Raw genomic sequence first — 22,011 nt, forward strand, 5'->3', positions numbered from 1 at the left:
CTCTGAGCCGGAATCGTGGGACTAGAGCCCAGGAATCCTAGAGCTAGAAATACCTCAGGTAGTCTTGAAAATTGGGAACCGCTGGGCAGAACAACCCCCAGCTGTTAATTTCTTTCTTGGAGAGAAGAAATCCTTGCCTTTTTGCTCAGAGATCGGTTCCTAAGTTTCGAGAAACCGTTCTAGTCGCCGTGTGTTTCCGGAGGGACTCAGCCCCGTGTTAGGACGAGATCTGTGTCTAAAATATGAAGGGACCTGTCGTGCAAGTAGAGGAAAGGGCAAGGCTTTCTTCCTCCAGACTGGAAGAGCGTTCCGGTTACACCGGAGAGAATTCGGGAAAAACAGGTTGGTTCACCTGCGGTGAGAGAAGGGTCAGTGGGCGTTGTGCTTTAATCACCAGGACGACTCACGTTCAAGTCTGGGAACCAGCCCCTCTCTCCCCCATCCCCGGGGTTGGTGGCGAGACGAGGCTTCGTGTGGCTCATGACACGCTGCGATGACCAGCAGGGAGGTTAGCACAGACCTCCCGTGGCTCGCTCTTGCCTGCTGTTGGCCAAAGACGGCAGCATCTGTTTATCTCCCCACGAGAAAGAAAAGTCAGACTTGCGGTCCTCCTCCTCTCGTGGCTGAGCAGAGAGAGAAGGCATGTGTGAGGTCTCATTCCCCATTCTGTAGTCATGTCCCTTGCTGCTCTCTGTTTATAGGAGTGTAGGTTTTTAGTGTTAGCAGCTAGCGTGTGGAGGGGAAGACGCACAACTCTCAACATGACTGTAGCTAATGGGAGTGATGGGCAACAGCGGGAAATCCTCCACGGGACATCCTCTTGGCCGAGCTGCTTTCGGGCACCCTGAGCCCACACTCGTGCCCTGTACTTTACCTGTAAAGGAAGCTCTCACTGGTCTCCTCCAAGCCGAGAACCATCCATGTCTTGCCCATCCTTCTGTGCCCAGCTTGGCACGTAGCAGGTAGAGGGGTTGGTGTTGGCTGCACGGGGCAGTACGATGTAGACAGTCATACAACGAAGGAACTGAGCAGTCCTTTCAGGGTAAATGAGTGAGCTGGAGAGGGGAAGAGTCCTAGAAAGTGGCTTTGACTGCATTGATTTTGTCACTTCTGACGGAGGTAGAGACACTTGCCAAGCCAGGGGCATTGGCTAAGCAGAAGCTTGCAGGTGGAAGGGCTCTTTCCAGTCGTAGTGAGATACTTGTGAACCCAGATTGCACATTTTCCTAATACTGTATCCAGATAATAAAGGAAGGGCAGTGACTAACAGTGGGGATTTGGGGGCCCCGGGAGGAAATCCGTTTTGCTCCCTGAGCAAATCACTTAACGTCTGGGTTTATGACATGAGGGGTGTCAGACTCGAGCGGCTCCTGAAGAGCTTGCGTTGGGATTATGAGTCTAGAGCAGAGATGGAGGCTCAAAGCCCTAGACAGGGCTCTCCGCACAAGGGGGCAAAATGCCATCGTTGGTAGCATTGTGCAAACTTTGATGTTATTATTCGGTTGTGTTATGTTTGGGATTATGTCCAGCCTATTGCCCTGCCGGTCAAGGGCTTGAGAGTCCCCTGAGACGTTCAGGTAACTAGTAGAAGCCACCGGGGACCAGAATACACTGGCTGAGGAGCTCGGCCTGTGACTAAGGGACGCTAGGATGTGGGCCTGCCGCCTTCCTCAAGCCCCAGCACCTGCCCTCCGGACAGGTTCTAACAACAGCAAAGAGGAGGACCGGGGGAGGCAGGAGCCTGCTGAGATGTGCCACCCTGGGTGTCCCAGTTCCTTCATGCTCAGTGACCCCGCCCACTTCCAGTGGTGACCCTTCCGGCTGACCTCTGCCTGCAGGGCACAGCCAGCCTTAAAGCATCCCCTCTTCTGAAGCTCCCCCTTCCTCCCACCTGTGTGCCCACCTCTGCGTCCCTCAACCCTGTTCCTCCCATCAAGCCTCAAAGCAGTGGACATCGTACTTTCCTTTTCGCTTCAAGTTCGCACGTTTGGGTCTGGTTGGCTTCTTCTGGACAAAGTCAGTTATTCTGTTTTGTTTTGTTTTTCTTCCTAAATTTTCTGGGCCATATGTAAATTGGCGAAGCTGCTAGTTACCGTAGAAAGGATGAGGCAGCCTAGATTCGGCTCTGACTCTCTTGACTCACTGTCATTTGATTTTAGGCAAATTACTTATTTAATTGCCCCAAGGTTTCCTTTCTTATCTGTTAATTGGGGAAAGAAGTCTCTCTCTCTTGTCTCTCCACCTGGGATCGAAAGGACATAAAAGAGTTTGGAAATGGCAAATCCCTAAGTAAGTGGAATATACATACATGAACATTTTATGAGAAAGGACAGATTATTAGTCCAACGGATTCCTTAGGTCTGCCTGTCATTTTCATGAAGCTTATGGTGATAAAGAGGAAGTATTTACTTGCTTTTTGACATGAGATCACTTTTCCCTGTTTGATACCCTTGTTTGTATCTCAGGACTGATATTCATCGTAATTGCAGTTTCTGGGTCTGTCTCTTATTCATTAACCTAGGAATTCAAAGAAGGTAGTGACTTACCATGAACATAAGTTTAGGGTATTTTGTGTTACTTTTATCTTAATAAGATCTTGTGTATCACCTTAGGTGGTCATTCTCTTACATTTTTCTTCAAGGCAAGATCTTAGAGTTAGGGACTTTTAAAAAAATACCAACCCAAATTAATGAGCGTGCATCTGTAATTCAAGATGGTTTAACTCTCCCTTCTTACATAGCGTTGGGTTCAGACTTTCAGAATTCCAAGTCAAGCCTGTTGAAGACGAGTTTCCACCTTAGGGCCCTGGAATTCATTCTCTGTGTGTAGTGAGTTGAAAATGTGTCCCTCTTGAAGCAAATGCCTTATTAACAAAGGACATGATGGGACGAATGTTCCTTCAGGATTCATTCCACCGTGACCCCTGGACCTGAGTTTCCAGGGAACTTTGTGTTCAGGAGTCCTGAGTGAGCTTGCCCTGCCACTGGTCAGCAGCACTAGGACACTTATGGATAAAATCAGCTGCTGGAAGCAGAAATGCATCCCCCGGGTCTCTCTGCTCTGTTTGCTGACCTCCGTATCTGTGCCGCACATTTCCTGTTTTCTGTGAGGATGAGTTTATTGCTGGATAGGGATGCAGAATTTGGACTGCACACGGTGGGAGCTATGAAATCAAGTCTTTCTAATGTCATCTTCTCCCATCAGATCAGTGCTTTATTGGTGGCCCAGCCTTCTGGGAAGCGAGGTGGCTTTCTGCAGTGACTGTCCCCGCCTCCCTGAGCCTCCCTCTGTGTCTGTCCACCCTGAGAAGCAGGCCCTGCAGGGGACTGGAGCAGGCGGCCAGCGTGGGGCTCCCGGGAGGGGACATCACTGTCCTCGTGGCCGGGTCTGTGGCAAGCTCCTGGTGGCGGGCTTGTGGCCGCAGGCTCAGCGGAGGGTGTAAAGCCCACTCGTGGCTTCTGTTCCTCGAAGGCAGAGCGAGGGCAGGTGGAGCCTGCCATGTCCTCCTCTTAGTGATCTGGTGCTTGGATTGTCAGCTCAGGGCAAGGTGTGTTGCCGGTGCCGATCCACAGATTCCGGCCCTGGAAGAAGTCCCGAGCTGGGGCTCATGGCAGCCTATCAGGAACGCCAGCTCCTGTGCAGCACACCGGCGAGGTCTCACACTGGGGGATGCCGGCATCCTGGGTCCCAGGGGGAGGATGGCGAGCGCAGGAACGAGGCTGGGGAGGCCAGGTCTGTGCTCTCCTGCAGCAGAGTCCACTTCGGCTGGCTCTCAGGAGGGGGTGCCTGAGGGAGCAAAGGTGCAGTGGACCTTCTTCAAGGGTGACAAGTGGGTGATCAGAGTCTGGAGCTCGGTGGAAATGTCTTCCATAGGCATGTTCAGTAATACTCTTTCTCAGAGTTTCGCCAGCAGCTGGGTCTGTTTCACTTCCGGCTTCCCCTTGCTCTCTCAGCTCCCGAGCCTCGTCTTTTTTTTTTTAAGATTTTACTTATTTCTTGACAGATAGCCAGAGAGAAAACACAAGCCGGGGTGGGGGTGGACGGGGGAGGGAGAAGCAAGCTTCCCGTTGAGCAGGGAGCCCGATGTGGGGCTCGATCCCAGGACCATGGGATCATGACCTTGAGCAGAAGGCAGGCAGACGCTCAAGGACTGAGCTTCCCAGGCGCCCGTCCCTATCCTCAGACTTAAGTGGAAACAAGCTTCATTCCTCAGTGAGGGGGAAAGAACATCAGCAGGGGACTGTAGAGACAGACAGGAACAAATCACTTAACCCATACTTAGGCATGCTTTCTCGTTTGGTCCCACAAGACCTGGCAGAGCTGTGCTGGGCAGACACAGGCGCCATGGTGCAGAGGGAACTGAGTCAGGGAGCGCATGGGTGGCTCAAGGGCCCGCAGGGAATCATGTCCTCAGAGGGAGACACAACCCTCTCCATCGCAGACTTTCCAGGCCCTGATGCCCTGCAGACTCCCCGCGGGTATAGGACGTGTGAAAACACATGGCAGTGCAAGGTATTACCGTTCTAGCCACGGTGTCACTCCAGCGTGTGGGAATAAGAGGCAGTACTTTTGTGAGTCCCCACTATAAAAAAACCACGCGCTCTAGTGAATGAATCAGCAGTTCCCTGTCAGCTGACACAGCCGCTTCCGTGCTTATGTGTCTGACTGTGGGACTTCGAGCAAGGGAGGACACCAATGGTCACCTCATCATTTGTGAGTAATGGGAGCTGAGTAATGTGACATCCCCTGGTTTTATAGACGACTTAAAAAGCCTTTCCTATTTATTGAATTTAAAGTTGATATGTATGCAGATCTACATGCTCCTCATATATAATTTGGACACTGTAGAAGAATACAAAGAAGAGTGAAAAGCATGCGTGTGCCTATCCGTAATAAGTAGTCACTCTTGTCAGGTGAGGGGGCTTCTTTGCAGTACTTTATGTATATATTTTTTGAAGATTTTATTTATTTATTTGATAGAGAGTAAAAGCAGGGGGAACAGCAGAGGGAGAGGAAGAAGCCGGTCCCACGCGGAGCAGGGATCTGAGCCAAAGGCCGGTGCTTAACCGACTGAGCCACCCAGGGGCCCCTGTGTATAGTTTTAACATCAGGCTTTGTATTTGGCTCTTTTCACACTATTCTGTGTTGTAAATTCCAACATCATGCATATTCGAAGAACCTTTTCTGGACTGTGTGTCATATTCCATTGTATCCTATTTGCGGTATGAGGCATAGTACCCCTGGCCCCTGGCTTTTGTGACTGCCCCAGACTTCTTGTTCCTGTAGTTCTGGGGTGAATATCTGACCTTCCGAGTTTTCCCCCACATCTTTTATTTCTTGGGTAGATTTTTGAGATGTAGAAGTATGGAGTCGAACGACTGACTTTATTGGGGTTCAGAGGGAGGTGCTGTCCGTGGTCCAGGGGGATCTCCATCGCACCCCGGTCCTCACCAGCGTGGAGTGCAAGGCGTGTGCGCATGCGTGTGACTAACTTTTATAACACGCCGGTCCAAAGCGCTGTCCTATCCTTTTAACTCATTTCCCCTATTACTCATTATGCATGTGAGAATCTTACTCCTCTCTGCTTCTTGAGGATTAGCAAGCTCTGTCATTCATCCTCCAGCTCTCCAGGAGCCCCCCAGCATGCAGTACAGTGCCTGGTAGAACTGAATGCGTTTATTTACTGGAGCAACAAAGGCTTTTTTGTATCAGATAATAAACCTCCTAAAGCTGTTCAGCGAAGCTCAGTGTTCTGTAATTCAAATAAATATGAGAACGATGGGAAGGTGGCGCCCAGTGTGTGATTAGTGAATGGCGTTTGTTGTGTATTTCCTGCTAAAACTGCTATTCTTTAACAGTCAAATTCTAGACTCTTGTATGGATCCATGGGGTTTTCTTTTTATGCCCCTCATGCTCCGTCGAAAGGAAGCATCTTCAGGTTTGATGGCTCTTTGGTTTACTTGTTGCATTTTTACAAAGAACCCATTGAAGGTAGCCACCTTGTGTGTTTCAATTCAGTTTTCTATAGTATTGATTGATCGGAGTTTTCGGGAGCAAGGTGAGACAGACCTTCACTCTGTGAGAGTTTTCCCTTAGACTTGGTGGAAAATAACAGAAGAGAGTGAGAGGATTGGTTCTCTCTGAGGAACACCACAGGAAGGATCGCAAATAGTATTTTCTCCAGGCTCTCGCCTACCAGGTTTTTCTTATAAAATGCTCTGGTTCCCTTCTTGGCCACCCAGCATCACTAAATCTATATTTAAAGAATAGCACAGATTATTTTCTGTGATTTTTATATGAAAATAACAGAAGGACAGTCTAAATCAGTGGGCACCAGATTGGAATTCTTTATTTTTTTTCCTTGTGTTCTCCTAAGACACAAATGCCTCAGCTTAAATTATTAATTGGAACGTCTGATTTCCTACTGTGTCATCTGTAATTCGGGGGCCACATCACTGAAAAAATGTATTAACTAATAACCTCCTGAGGGAAGGAGGTGCAGGGCTATCTCTTTTTTCTCTTTCTGATTTAAAAGATTTAATGGAAAAAAGTCAATACCCACAGCTGTTCTTCTGTCTCCTTGAAAAAATAAATTCCATGATCAAAATATTCCACTTAACAAAATGGCTCTTCATGTATTCTCTTTTGGACATTAGCTGGCTGGCTGGGTAGGGACAGCAGCTTACTACCCAGACTTGATTCCTGTTTTTTGTTGACATACCGAAAGTCAGAAAGTTCCAAATAATCTCATTATCATTTAATAGAGCCCCTAAAATAATTTTAAATACAAGTTGTAGCCGGAAAGAGGGTCACATCTGACTGGAGATTGTTTTGGGAGTAGTTTCCTTCACCTTCTGAAGGCTTCTACTCACTTTCTGGAGAAGCAGCTGTTACAGATCAGCTGGTGCTTTGTGTTCCTGTTCTTCTGTGTATAGAAAGCAGCAGTAACCCCTTATGTTTTGTAAACAAGGCTGTGCTCCTTGGGGAAAGCTATGTACCTTACTCACTGTAATTGCTCGATTTTAAGCCAGTTCATTAACATATTTATTCATATGTAAATCAATTTTGTCAGCTAATATTTTTAGAACTTACCATATAGGAAACGCATCTACATTTCATTGAATCTTTAGAGTAATTTGAAATAAATAGAGCATCCCCATTTTACAGATAGGAAATTGAGGCTCCGAGAAACAACGTGTAAATCCGCCATAAGCTTAGCTACCTACCATGTGGTAGATCCTGGATATTTGCCGAGTTCCTGTGTACAGAGACATGTCCGTGCCTTCACAGTGCCTAGAGTTTAGAGGAGGTTTGTGGCAAGTACAGAGGCTGGGATACATAGATTCGGTACAGCGGATGGTAAGGAAGAAGGTGTGGGATGCTGTTGGAGCCCAAATGAAGATAAGTTAGAACCGATATTAAGATTTGAGAAGGCTTCCAATGAACCCAGCATAGGAGCTGAGGTCTGACTACTAACACTTAGTAGCGAGGTAGAAGGGAAGAGTCTCAAAGAGTCTTTGGGTGGGAGGAGAAGCCTGTGCAGAGGACTTTGCATAAGAAAATTCAGGACAGGGGCACCTGGGTGGCTGCTGCATCTGACTCTTGAATTTGGCTCAGGTCATGACCTTAGGGTTGTGAGGTTGAGCCCTATGTCAGGCTCCATGCTGGGTGTGGAACCTGCTTAAGATTCTCTCTCCCTCTCAAAAAGAAAAGAAAAAGAAAAAATGCACTGGGGACATGGTGTGTGGAGTTTCAGCAGCTGGAGAAAGGGCCAGGCAGCTACATGTGGACGGGATCACAAGCAACCTGTGTGTCCTCCTGTAAGGCATTCAGGCTTTATTGTGGCAGAAATGGGGTTGAAGGGATTTACGATAATCTAGGAAAAATAAGGAAGTCGTTGCAGCTGCGATGGGGACAGTTGAAATAGCAAGCTGTACATGGAATTGGAAACGTTCAGTAGGTAGAACTGACCGGCCTCAGTTTGGATGTGGACTGTCGGGGAAGGCAGGTGCCTGGTGGGGCCACTCCTGAGCTGGGTGGAGGAGGGGCAGTTGCAACGGGGATGGTCAGAAGGACAGAAGCTGTCCTAACTCAACCTGGGTGCTGTGTAGGAGACGTTTTTGGCTTGTGGATAGGTTTCATAGTCATCCGCATAGAGATGGCGTAGGAAACTCCTTGAACTGCACAAGGCAATGTATGGAATTAAGAAAAGGCAGCCTAGAATAAATTATGTGTATCGTCGGCATTTAAAGAAGACCAGAGGAGGACCAGGCACAGAAACCAAATGGAGAGAATCAAGAATTACTGTGTTCCATGAATGTGCCGTGATGATACATCAACTCAGTCCTTTGGTTTGCAACCATTTCAACTCAGACAGCTGGATGCAAGTCAATCGTGAATGCCAGCTGGTGCAAAGCATGACTCTAGAGGCTGGAGGTATAACCGTGAATAGGGTAGACAGGACCCTTACAATGGATGGAGCTTACAACTGCTTCACTTAGAAAGTCTTGCGAGACCACATGAGATCTTGGATTTGGCCCTTTTATCCACCTTGGAATACAATTCAGTATAGACACCTAATACAGGGTTCTAGTGGAGACTGAATCCTTTAGGCTTTTTACTGGGGTCCCTGCTTTTCTCTGATAAAAAAAAAAATCCTTAACTGCTTTTCTGGGCACATCCCTTGAGAGATTCTCCAAATGGCAGCATGGCTTCAAAAAATTAATGGTCAACACCAATGTGAACGTTCAACTAAGAAAAGAAAAGATTTTATGCTCCTCCCAAGTCTTAGGTTATGCCCTATGTTACAAAATCCCAAAGAGTTGATTTTGCTCTTTTTAATATTCTCATGGCCCAGAATATATATCTTCAGAACCGTCCCATTTGTTAGTTCGCGATGAATACCCAAGAGCTAATTTTCAAGTCCAGATCTTCCGGAAACTTAGATCTTCCGGAAACTTTGGCCCTGGAAAAAATCTTCCGGGGCCAAAAATGGGACTATTGAACTTGTGTACTTACGACCGTTAATCCTTAATAATGGCCCACTTACCAGATTGTCTCATTTCCTTGATTTTACTGGTCTCCTATGATAAGAATTTGAGTTAATGGGTTGTTTTATAGCCTTTTAGCCCTAACTCCAGTTAATAGCAGGCCAAATGTACCTGAACGTGGTGATTTTATGGTGAATGCATTTCGGGTGATCAGACGTCAGTGTGAGCACACCTCGGCCCCTTCCCTGCGTTCCTGGTCACAGAGAGGGTAAAAGTAGGGATGGTTGGTTCCTCCTTTTATCCCCTGCCCAATTATACATGTTAATATTAGAGCTGATGGAATACGAGTACGAAAAAGAGGCATTTTTACAGTAGTTAGGCTTTTATTATAAGTCTTCCATACAATTTTAACCATTTTTTGCCTTGAAAGAGGCTCATAATTTGTGTATTTTGTGTTTTTTCAATCCATTTGCCACAGCTGCAATCCTGATAAGTGGCTCAATTATAACTGTAATATTGGTCTTAAAGACGCACTGATGTCTCATGGAAAACTTGGAAAAACATTCTATCGAAAGACAATTATGCTTAAATACCACATTTTCTCCATTTCTCTGTTCTCTCCTTTACAAATTATTGCCAGGACCATTAGCATGAGAACAGACTATTCGCTCAAGCTCTAAAATTCTTGCATTTCTCTGCTTGCGGGTTGCCATCTTCCCCCAAGCTAGCCCTGGCCTTCCCAGAGGCCACCCCAGCACCCAGGGGGACACATGGGTTCACACGGAGAGTTTTTTCAAGTGCCCACAGAGTGCAGGTGACAACTTCCCATTTTTACTAGGGAGCAAGAGTCAGAGGATTGGATGAAAGGTAAGAATCATTGGAAACTGGAGGGAGGGGCAATGCCTTTGACATCCAAAATGAGCTTACAGAAAGGAAGAAAGCGGTAGAAACATGTTAGAGGTCCATTTTAATTAATGATCATTTTAAAGTGAGCTCTGTATCTTTTCCTTTCTTGGCAAATGACCTGTATGTAGGTTTGGGGAATTACCTGGGGAAGGGGTTATTTGTGCTACTGATTAGGCCTGCCTACAGATTATTAGTCTTTATTAAGTCTCTTTATTAAGGCCCAAAGAAGGAATTAAATGACTTCCTTTTTTTTTTTTTTGATGTTTAATTTTTTTTAATCATACCAAGTTGGCAGTGTGAGTTCAGTTAGCCATGAAGTTAGGAAAGTAGGATGTTTTAAGATACCGCGAAGTGGTATCTTCATTAATTAAGGCAGGAGGGGGCAAGTGGTCAGGGAGGTGTCCATAATATGCACATACTGGGGTCTGTTTTATTTTACTCCTTAATATTTGATGAAATAACACTTCTGTTGGAGAAACACCATGGGCTTTTTGTTGGAGAACACTGTGAAACCCTCCTAACCCATGCTTTGCCATCTGTTAGGAGGACGAAATAAAGGAGAACCGCAGAGAGGAAGGATGGGAACAAACACCCAGTTATCCAGTGGAGCGGGGATGTGGGGGTTCGGCTGATCATACAGCTTCATCTCTGACCCGGACCTGAGGCCCCAAGGCCCATCAGACCAGGCCGTCCTATCAGACAGTTTCCCTTTGCCATCCTTTTTGGAGCGGTACCGCTCATGGGCATATATCCAGGGCCCCAGGATGCTGGCACCACGCCACCTTCAGAAAAATGAAACCGTGCAAGCAATCCACCGCTTTGCCCGGCTCTGAGCAGGACAGAGACTGATGGTGGGATTGGCTGTTTGCATCTCTTCATTTCTCATCGTGTCTGGGCTGGGCCGTCAGCCTAACAGATTCCACTGCTGAGATGGTTCTAAGATAAAGTACGGCGCGCTTTCCTTCCGTACCATTAGAAGGCGTGTCTGGAACCACCTCCTTTGGCTGGGACAGCAGTGGGGGTGGAGAAGCTCTTTCCAGAGTGGCCTTGCTCTTGACTTTTATGGGCAAGGTAACTTGTTCTTGTGAGGATCTGGGCATGCCTTGGCACAAACACCATCCTGCAAACAGCAACCAACCATCCATGTTTATCTGAGTTTCCATAATGAACATGTTTCTGCAAAATTGTGACATTTTGATGGTGGCAATAGATTCTGTAACTATAAGAACTTTCCATTGAAATATCAAATATTAATATTCTAATGACTACTGCCTAACATGTGTGATTAACTGTTTGTTCACTGATTGAATAATATTTATCGAACATCTACCACACAAGAAACCATGCCTGGTGTGGCAGGTAAGGGGTGAACAGGATAGACACAGCCCTGGGCCTTGCGGCATGAAAGTGTAGCAGGGGGGTGTTTGGAAAAGAGAGGGTCCCAGGGGAGCGTGCTGCAGGGACACCCAGTCGGCGATGACAGCGATGAGGGTGAAGGCTTGTCAGCTCAGCCCAGGCAGCGTCAGCTCTGTTTCTAGGGACAGCTCAGACGCAGGCACGGAGAGTGGGCTGCTTGAAGACGGAAAGGCACTCAGCATGTCTGGGCCACAGCACAGAGGATAAGGAAGGGGGACCCCAAGACATGAGGCTGCAGACTGAGCAGAACAGAGTGCAAGAGATTTGTAAGACAGTTTGGATTTTTATCTTCACAAAGATGGCAAGTCTTGGGGCGCCTGGGTGGCTCAGCCAGTTAAACAGCTGACTCTTCATTTTGGCTTAGGTTACGATCTCAGGGTGGTGGGATCGAGCCCTGAGTCGGGCTCCGTGCTGGGCATAGAACCGGCTTAAGATTCTCCTTCTCCTCTCCCTCTGCCCCCATCCTCCCAGTGGATTGTCAACCAAGAACGAGCGTGGGAGGGAAGTTTGTTAAGTGATGACAAAAGACCACTGAAATGTTATTGACTTTATCTTCCCCCTGAGAAGTAAGAAGCTGCAATTTTTGCTGAGATGTTGGCGCAGGAAGTGTGATGAGATCAAGGTCTTTCAGACTTGGCTGCTGAGGGATCGGGCCTGAGCTGGATAATTGGCCCAGGCTTTTTCATACTAGCCTCACACACTCACCAGAAACCCTAAAAGACTTCATTTAAACACAGTTCTGTGCTTTGGAGGATTGCATTTTCTCCTGTTTTGGAGTGATGCACACGTGTAATTATTGTGAGCTCTGTGCTTTGTCTAGGGGCCAGTCACAGTCTCCTGATTCCTCCGGGCTCTTCTCCAAGATGCCATCCCTTTTCTGTCTTCTGTCAGTCTGGTATCCAGCAACACTAGCTGGGCTGCGAGGCGTGCACCCTGCATTTCAGATCCATAGGAGACTTGAGCCCAGAGCACGTATAAATACCTGGTCAGTAGAAAGAAGAAATTTGGAGACAGATGTCTGCAAAATGCTTCCTAGATTATACCTTCATTACAATCGGGTACATGCAACTAAGAGTGCAAATTACAGTCTTTCAGAAAATTTGCAGGTGGGGGGCGCCCCGGTGGCTCAGTCGGTGAAGCGTCCGACTCTTGATTTCAACTCAGGTCATGATCTCAGGATCATGAGATCGAGCCCCGCATCGGGCTCTGCACACAGCATGGAGCCTGCTTGAGAGTCTCTCTCCCTCTCCTTCTGCACTGCCCAACCCCCCCCCCCAACTCTCTCTCTCTAAGAAAACAAAACTAAACAACAATAAGAACAAAAAAACCCTTCTCTTCTGAGTGCTGCATAGTAACAGACAAAGGTAGAAAGTTAGGATTTGTGAGAAAAGTAAAGATATGAGAGATGCACACGTGCCAGGTGCCTGTAATGCAGGCATGTTGCCCTAGATCAGCAGCTCTCCATCGTCACCTCTGTAGGGCAGACGTGGTTCACTGAGGTAGCAGTAGGTGAGCATGTGCACATCTCTGTCTCCCTCTCATCCAAAGCCTCACCCCCAGGTTCTGGATTATATCACAGGTCATTGCAGCTCATGCTTTAGTTTTCATTCCTCCACGGTTTTGCTTTCTGCATTCCTCTGTGTTTACCTATGCCATTCCTTCTTACTATCTGCCTTCAAAGACGCTGATTTCAATTCTTCCGTGTGAGCTCTATTATTTTTTTAAATTGCATGATCTTAATATTTCTAATTTATCTTATTTGAAAACAAGGGCTGTAATTGTTTCGAGTTTTTTTTTTTCTACTGTCCTATTTAATGTATTTAGGAATATTTTTAAAAGGAAGGTGCTCTCTATAATACTTTGTATTTAGAAATATTTAGTAGTACTTTTAAAAGGAAGGTGCAGGCGCCTGGGTGGCTCAGTGGGTTAAGCCTCTGCCTTCGGCCCGGGTCATGATGTCAGGGTCCTGAGATTGAGCCCCGCATCAGGCTCTCTGCTTGGCAGGGAGCCTGCTTCTCCCTCTCTCTCTGCCTGCCTCTCTGCCTACTTGTGATCTCTCTCTGTCAAATAAATAAATAAAATCTTAAAAAAAAAAAAAAGAACAAGAGATGATACTTATAAAAAAAAATAAAATAAATGGAAGGTGCAGTATATTCTGCTAATAGGGAGATTGACTTTGGGGAGGTATGGCAGCTGGAAAATATCGGTTAGAGGATAACTGGCAGGAGGGGGTCTGTTTGCAACTCTATTATTCTGGCTACCATTGTCAAGAATTTTTTAGCTTTGAGTGCTTTGAATCGTTAGCAGCACACATGAAATGTGTTAAGAGTGTGTAGTTACAGTATTTGAGCAGGGACCTTGCCCAAGAAGCTCTGGTTTTGATATTGGATTCAAGTGCCAGAACTATAATTTCAGTTCATTTATTCATGGACCAGGTGGTCTGCAACATAGTACAAAGTAGTTGGGTCATTGAATTTACCCTCTTTGGTCTTTAACTGAAGGTACATGTGGTCTCTTAGAACATTTAAAATTGGGGGCACCTGGGTGGCTCAGTGGGTTCAACCTCTGCCTTCGGCTCAGGTCATGATCTCAGGGTCCTGGGATCGAGCCCCACATTGGACTCTGCTCATCAGGGAGCCTGCTTCCTCCTCTCTCTCTCTGCCTGCCTCTCTGCCTGTTTGTGGTCTCTGTCTGTCTAATAAATAAATCTTTAAAAAATATATTAAAATTGATCTACACTATACAGAAGTCCACTGAATAAACCAAAAAGGGTAATTAATTGGCTTAAGCAATTGAAAAATCCCAGGGGCAGTGCAGGTTTCAGTCCAGCTGGAGTCATGAGCTCTGACTTTGGGATTCCTTCTTTTCCTCCTGAGGCTCAGCCTCCATGCTTCTGTTCCCACTCTTAGCCACGTGGGCAAGGGGAGCTTCAAGCTCCACATCTCTGTTCTATCCCCTGAGCACTGGGGAGAATCAGAGTACAGGGCTGGGGCTGGGCGTGGTGTGGGGGGAGCTTCCTGGCAGGGTTGTCATTGGCCTGGCTGGTTCTTGTGTTCATCCCTGGACCAATCACTGTAGCTGGGAGATGCTGCACTTTCGTTGGTCAAACCTGGGTCACGTGCTAGGGGGTGGTTAGTCCCACATGAATTAAAATCTTTTAGAGGTAAGATTGTTCAAAGGGATTCAGGAGAAGAAAGGGGTCAGATCCTAGACAGGAAAAATCAGTCGTCGCCTGCTACAGCTAATGTTATCACACACCACAAACTTAAAAATCATAATCGAAGAAATATTCTGATTTCTTTGGGGGAAGGGTTTTGTGTGCTGTGAGTTTGCCCTTGTTTCTGTGCTTTTTGTCAACCGTGATAATAAAATTCAGCACAGATTCATCTGTTTTTGATTGTTTCTATTACTTATATTTAAAAATAATAACTTTTTTTGGACAAGTCTTCCATTTCTATGGATGATCTGTGGAGTAAAGATTTTGTATTTTTAATACTGTCTGTTACAAACAGTGATCATGTTGGAGATGTAAGGGATGTGAATGCTCAGAAGATTGATTCTCAAATAGAGTGCTGATAATGTTATGGTTGGTTTTTCCGGAAGAAATTACTCAGTGCATGTGTTGTCCTCAGTAATCTGGCTTGAAGGTTTCCCATCGTACACATCTCCTGACAGGTGGCTTAACCCCAGAGCTGCCCCCTGGGGTGGGGTGTGGTGAGTGCCTTACCCCTTGGGAAGGTACTGGTTTGCTCAGCTTGAAGCAGGGTGGGGTTGGGCCAGGTGTGGCCATGGAGGATAAAGGACTTTCAAAGTCACGGTTAAGATGGCTCATTGCATTTCATCTATACATTGGCCATATTTTTACATAGGGATTCATTCTGTTTCTGCTGTCTTCAGTGATCATCAGTCTAAATTTTCCATTCTTAAAAAAATTTTTTTTTTCCATTCTTGGATCAGTTTTGGGAATTTGTGTCTTGGTAGGAAATCATTCGTTTCCTTTGTGTTTTCAAATTTGTTGCTGTACAGTTGCTTGTGGTATGAATTCTTTTATACTTAATGTTTACTTTAATCTCCTATATTTATGGTCATGTCTCCTTTCTCATTTCCAAACTTGTATTATATTATTCTTTCTCTCTTTTCCTTTTTCATGAGTGGGAATGAGTAGATCTTTCCCCTTGCTTTTTTTTTTAAAAACTACATTTTGGGTTTGTCCATCCTTCTTCTACCCTGCTTTTCCCTTATTCCATTAATTTCAGCTTTTGTCTTTATTCATCCCTTCTTTCCTAATTTCTTTGGGGCATTTTGTTCTAATATCTTAAGGTGGTGAGTACTTAGTTGCTGATTATATTTTTTGAAAATACACAGTTTGATGGTATCAGTGGGCGTGGTTCTTCCTTCTGTAACAGGATACTTACAAATTAGTAGTATCTATCTGAAAACGAATGTTCTCTTAATGCTTGCTGAGAACTCACAGCCATCAAAATTAACTTGTAAGCTTTCAAATTTTGTTGTGTTCTATAAGCAGCTGAATTATCAGTAGAATTTATAAATTAAAATTGTTTTCTTTCATATATCAGTTGTCAGCTTTGGTTCCCAGGAAAGGATTCGATAATAGCCTACATTGTAGAGGAAATAACTATAATTCAGAATCATCTGTGGTCCTTTTAAACACAACGATTCCAAGTGACATAGATAAGATCCAGTCATCTCTCTAAGAACCATGCACAGACACTGGTCTGGTACGTTGAAGCATCTGACTGTGCTTCCCCTCTTTGTTTACCACATCCTAGAATATCATTCTATTTCCTCAGTTATGAAGTTGCTCTGGGAACAGACAGCGTCTTATCATGCCTAGACTGAACTTTTCCCAGGAAGGGAGAACCAAGCTGCCATGATAAGAAAATATCAGTTATTCTGAGAAACAACTACATGTTCATCTAAAAGACATTAAGAACCCATTGGAGGGGTGCCTGGCTTGCTCAGTCCACGGAGCAGGCAATTCTCGATCTTGGGGTCATGAGTTTGAGCCCCATGTTGGCTGCAGAGATTACTCAAAAAAAAAAAAAAAAAAAGCTCGTCAGAATTGCAGTTGTTTTTATGCTTTGTTAAGGGCAGAGGGAAATCAGCTATGTTATACCTTTATTACCATCATTATTTTCATAAGAATTAGAGTCATTCATTCATTCTTACACCAACAAGGGGTCAGTTTCCCATAAGTTGTAAAGATATGACATACTTGGAAAATATTTTTGTCTAATTAAAGACAGAATAAATTGAAAAGGTTATTTGTAATTAAAGAAAAAAGTTAAACGTCAAGTTTCTACTGACCACTTCAAAGGTAAATTATGCTTTTATTTTACCCTGCGCATTTGTCAAATTGCTAGTGGCATGATGAACTAGAAAGTTCCACTTGTTCAGGTTCCAAATTCTTCAAGGCTCCTTCCCACATTAACAGGGATCTCTGCAAGTTCTTACTTGATTGAGAGACCACATTCTAGAAACTCATTTGCTAATGCCTGGTATTGACCCTTTTGCTGCTCGAGCTTTTGAATTTAAATATTTTGAAAGAAAGTATAATAATCCTCAAAAAAATAATATGACTATTGTGTTACTCTGTAACTCATTGAAATGTTGCTTATTTCCTGTAAGCCAGACCATGTTAATAGATAATGTTAGTACAAAGATAAAAGGCATGTCATGTTCCTGGCTTAGAGGAACTTGAAGTTAGCTAGTGGAGGAGACTGGTCAGTAAACCAGCCAGTAAGAGTATAAGGAGATCTGCCAGCATAAGTGTAGACGTGGGTGCTGTAGGAACACAAAAGAAGCACTCTTTGCTTAGATGCGGGCTAAGGAAAGGTTTCTTGGAGAGGGTAATGCTTGACTCGGGTATAAATTCTAGCCAGCCAAGTAGAGCTAGAAGGCAGAATGTTCCAGAGAGAAGGAGCAGTATGAACAAGAGACATGAAACGTCATGACACTTTGGGGGGGGGGGTTGGAGGTGGGCAGAAGAAGTGAGAAGACAGGTGAGAAACCATAGGTAAGATGTATTGAACTTGAGCTACAAAAATTGTTAATGGTTTATTTTGTGTGTTTTAATTCAGGTGAAGGAACTACTCAAGGCCAGATGTTTTAAGAAATGCTCTTGAAAAGGACGGAGGTGTACAGACTTATTTCAGCAACTGAGAAGCAAGCTGGTTTTGGAGAAACCATACGCTGAGGATGTTGTTTGCTTTTGGCTGAAAAGAGAACGTACAACTATAGGGGAAGCCTTTGTGCGTCTGGATTTAGGATCGCACTGTAAATAGCAATGTAATTAGATTCACCTCAGTCCTGCCGGTGGGCCTTGGGGCTTCTTGGCTCGGCAGACATGAGTGACCCCAGGCAGTCGCAAGAAGAAAAGCACAAGCTTGGCAGAGCCTCTTCGAAGTTCAAGGATCCTCCCAGAATCATGCAGTCTGATGAGTATTTTGCTCGAAAATTTAAAGCCATTAATGGCAACATGGGCCCCGCCACTTCTTTAAATGCCTCAAATTCCACAGAGGGTGGCGGTCCTGCTAACGGTACCCCAGCTGTGCCCAAGATGGGTGTGAGAGCAAGAGTGTGCGAGTGGCCTCCCAAGAAGGACTGCTCTAAGGAGCTAGCCTGCAAGGCGCTGTGGGAAAGCCGGTCTCAAGCCAGTTACGAAAGCGTCCCGTCCATCACGCACAACGGGCAGAATGACCAGAGCGATGGTCAGCGAGAGGAGCAGCTCGATCTAGACTTTGTGGAGGCGAAGTACACCATTGGAGACATCTTTGTTCACTCTCCTCAAAGAGGACTGCACCCCATAAGACAGAGAAGCAATAGCGATGTCACCATTAGTGACATCGACGCTGAAGACGTCTTAGACCAAAACGCAGTGAACCCCAACACCGGGGCCGCCCTCCACCGAGAGTACGGAAGCACGTCTTCCATTGACCGGCAGGGCTTATCTGGTGAGAACTTCTTCGCAATGCTCAGAGGGTACCGTGTAGATAATTACGACCACAAAGCAATGGCCCCTTTTGGGTTCCCTGAGTTTTTCCCCTGCGATCCTGCAATCTCTCCCAGCCTCCATGCGGCAGCGCAGATTTCTAGAGGAGAATTTGTCCGCATCTCAGGATTAGACTACATGGACAGTGCCCTTCTCATGGGCAGAGACAGGGACAAGCCTTTCAAACGGAGGTTGAAGTCGGAATCGGTGGAGACGTCCCTCTTCCGGAAGCTGCGGACTGTTAAAAGCGAACACGAAACTTTCAAGTTCACGTGCGATCCAGAAGACGGCCGTCTGGAGCGGGGCATCCGCCCTTGGAACTGTCAGCGGTGTTTTGCACATTACGATGTCCAGAGCATTTTGTTCAATATCAACGAAGCCATGGCGACGAGAGCCAACGTGGGGAAGCGGAAAAACATCACCACTGGAGCCTCGGCGGCATCCCAGACCCAGATGCCAGCAGGCCAGACAGGCAACTGTGAGTCCCCTTTGGGGAGCAAGGAGGACCTCAACTCCAAGGAGAACCTGGATGCTGATGAGGGCGATGGGAAAAGCAACGAGCTTGTCCTGAGCTGCCCGTACTTCCGGAACGAGACCGGCGGGGAAGGCGACAGGAGGATCGCCCTCTCCCGGGCCAGCTCGTCGTCGTCCAGTTCCGGGGAAGGCTGCTCCTTCGAGTCCTCTCTGAGCTCCCACTGCACCAACGCAGGCGTCTCCGTCCTGGAAGTGCCCAGAGAAAGCCAGCCCGTTCACAGGGAGAAGGTGAAGCGCTACATCATAGAGCACATTGACCTCGGGGCCTACTATTACCGCAAGTTCTTCTATGGGAAAGGTAAGGCAGAGCCTCCGACTTCTGCTGCGTCTCGGGCTGCTTGGGCTGTGCTTCCCTGGGCTGGGCACCTTCATCGGGGGGTCAGGGCCGTTGTCCCCTGGGCTTTCGTGGACCCTCCGTTGCTGCCAGACTAACCCCTTCTTCGGAAATCCCGGTTTTCTGCCTTTGCTGACGTCTCATCCCCAGTGTGGAATCCCCACGTCTCTCTCTCTCTTCGCCAGTGTAAGAGCAGCGCAGATGTCCGGCTTGCTCTCAATTGACCTCTTCTCCCACCTCTTCCCTGGTTTAACTTCATTCCTCTCTTCTCCCTCTGATTAATCTCTCCTGCTGTTTACAGTGGATCATTCTGCCAGGAGTCCCCCCCCCCCCCCCCCGTCCTTTCTGTACTTTTTTCCTGCATCTTTGCCTCACCTTTTCACTTCTGTCTTCACAGCTCCTAGTGCCGTGTTGTGTTAGGTCATGTCTTTGCCGTGAATATGTGAATTAGCATGATCGACAAATCGTTTTCCTACCGTTCTATAGATGGCCTTAAACTCCGAGGTCCAGATAATCCTTTGGCATTGTGGTCTTAGAATTCCTCTAGTCCTATGCGTGGTACTGGCTACTTTTATTTGGATTTTTCAGGCTTGAAGGATGCCTTCCTCAGAAGTCATGCAAGTTGAATCCTCAGCCTTTTTAAATAGTGTCCCTAGTCATTCCAGGGACACGGAATCTGCTCTGTTGGGGACTCCTGCAGAGAAACGGGTCCCACACGCCTGTCAGCCACACAGCCTCCGTAAAGACACTCAGAGCAGCCCCTTGCCTTCTTACCGGGTGCAGCTTGCCAGCTTAGCCCCTTCCTTATAGGGCAGCTTACTTTCCAAGGCTGTCTTTTTTCTGTTTTCAGTGTCACTGGCCACCCTCCTCACATTCCCAGGTGTCACCTCTCAGAGCACCTTAGGAGGTAGAAGTGGGCCCAGCCAGTCTGGTGAATAAACGGTTCTTTTTTTTTTATTTTTTATTTTTTAAAGATTTTATTTCTTCATTTGGCAGAGAGAGCACAAGCTGGGGGAGATGCAGGGGAGAGGGAGAAGCAGGCTCTCCACCAAGCAGAGAGCCTGACATGGGCTCCATCCCAGGACCTGGGATCATGACCTGAGCCGAAGGCAGATGCTTAACTGACGGAGCCCCCCAGGTGCCCTGAATAAACCTTTCTGCTATGGGTGTGGATCCCCTGTGAGCTGTGCTTGAATTTAATGCAGTATTGGTTTCTGTCTTCAGAATGTTTGCATGACACTTTGACTCCATGGTTCTTTTGGGTGATGGCTTGGGTGTAACTCAGACCTCAGGAGGTCACTTCATCCACTTCTGTCCCTGGAGCCCCAGTAAAACTTCTCCCCATGGACATCAGGCTCAAAAGAATTTGCTTGCCAGAGAGATTGCAGTTGTAGTCGTTACACTGCAAGTTTTTTCCTCATTTTCTGCATTAATTCAGATCTAACCCATCACCCATAATCCTAATATTATGAAACCATAGAAATGGGTAGAACATTTATAATGCTGGATGCGCAGGTTAGCTACATCGGCACTCGCATCACAACCGGTCATATATTTGAGTTATGTTTCCCTTTCCATGCCAATGGCATGAGGGGACTGAAACAATTCTGCCGGCGGGTCTTGGTCCCCCCGGTGTGTCCCTGTGCTCTCCTCTCAATGTCCCCCCCCCCCCCCCCCGTGGAGCTGAGAAACTTGGACGTCCTTGTGAGTCTGTGCTGGGAAACCACGAGCAGCCCTCATGATTGTGTTCACGTTGCACGATACTGTTCCGAGATGGTGTCTCGGTGGAGGTTAGTTATGTTTGGAAATAGGCTTCCCAATTAAGATTCTTTTAACTGCCGTGGCTGTCCACACCAACAATAAAATAGTGTCTTAGAATTACTATGCCCTGAAATCCTCTGGCATTGAGTCATTTGGCTAGCTGAGTTTTGCCAGTAGTTTGCGGATCGCCCTGTAAAATACCAGGACATGAAAGTTACATACATGTGTGTGAATGCATGCGTGTGTGTTCACGCCAACGCTGCCCGCATCTTGACCCTCTTCTGGTGTCCATGAAGCACGCCAGCACGCATACACGGATGCTCCTGCAGCCAAGGTCACCGCCACTAACGTCCTCAGGGTTTGTTCCTAGAGATGGTTTTGGGCGCTGGATTCTGTTAGTTCTCTTGACTGACGTCTGTAGGTTTTTTTCTGGAACTGTCAACCGTCACTTCCTGGTAGTTGTAAAGAGTGCCTGTGAGTGGTGTATTTCTTCCACTCTCTCTAATTTGCTGCTAAGGATTTTCCAGGGCATGGGCAGTTCCAACTGTCTGCAAACTTGTTAACTGTGAATGTGAAATTCAAAATAAACTCTAGAGAAGAAGTCGAGGGCAGACACCTTGCGGGGGAGTTGTGTGTGGATGCAGACATAAGGGTTGGGGGCGCCCTGGGTTGGGCTCACTCTGGTTCTGGGCTTTGTTGTTTTTTGTTTTTTTGGAAAACATTTTTTTATTTATGTATTTGATGGAGTGGGGAGAGAGAAGAAGAGAGAGAGCAGAAGCAGGGGGAGCAGCAGGCAGAGGGAGAAGCAGGCTCCCCGCTGAGCAAGGAGCCCTACGTGGGGCTTGGTCCCCGGACCCCGAGATCATGACCTGAGCCGAAGGCAGACGCTTATCCCATGGAGCCCCCCAGGTGCCCCTGGTTCTGGGCTGTGCCGTGGATCTGTGAAGGCTCCAGGCAGGTGAATTCTAGGATCCTCTGCCAAGCCTGAGGAATGAGGGCTTGAGGTGGTGATCCCTGAGCTCACTTTGGCCTCAGGGCTCCGTAGTGCTGGGCTGTGG

At 46.7% G+C, this 22,011-nt stretch overlaps 1 protein-coding gene across 1 annotated transcript in view; it reads left to right on the forward strand.

The window, feature by feature from the left end:
* Nucleotides 1-22,011, forward strand: part of LOC111160492 (signal induced proliferation associated 1 like 2) — a 213,605-nt gene that overhangs the window by 90,363 nt on the left and 101,231 nt on the right. The window contains exon 4 of the mRNA XM_022523640.1: nt 17,414-19,156. Coding sequence (XP_022379348.1) covers nt 17,680-19,156 — 1,477 coding nt within the window. The 5' untranslated portion in view covers nt 17,414-17,679. The remainder of the gene's footprint in view (nt 1-17,413; nt 19,157-22,011) is intronic.

Source organism: Enhydra lutris, unplaced genomic scaffold (genome assembly GCF_002288905.1).
Source record: "Enhydra lutris kenyoni isolate GAN:26980312 unplaced genomic scaffold, ASM228890v2 scaffoldscaffold76, whole genome shotgun sequence".
NCBI classification, from domain to species: domain Eukaryota; kingdom Metazoa; phylum Chordata; class Mammalia; order Carnivora; family Mustelidae; genus Enhydra; species Enhydra lutris.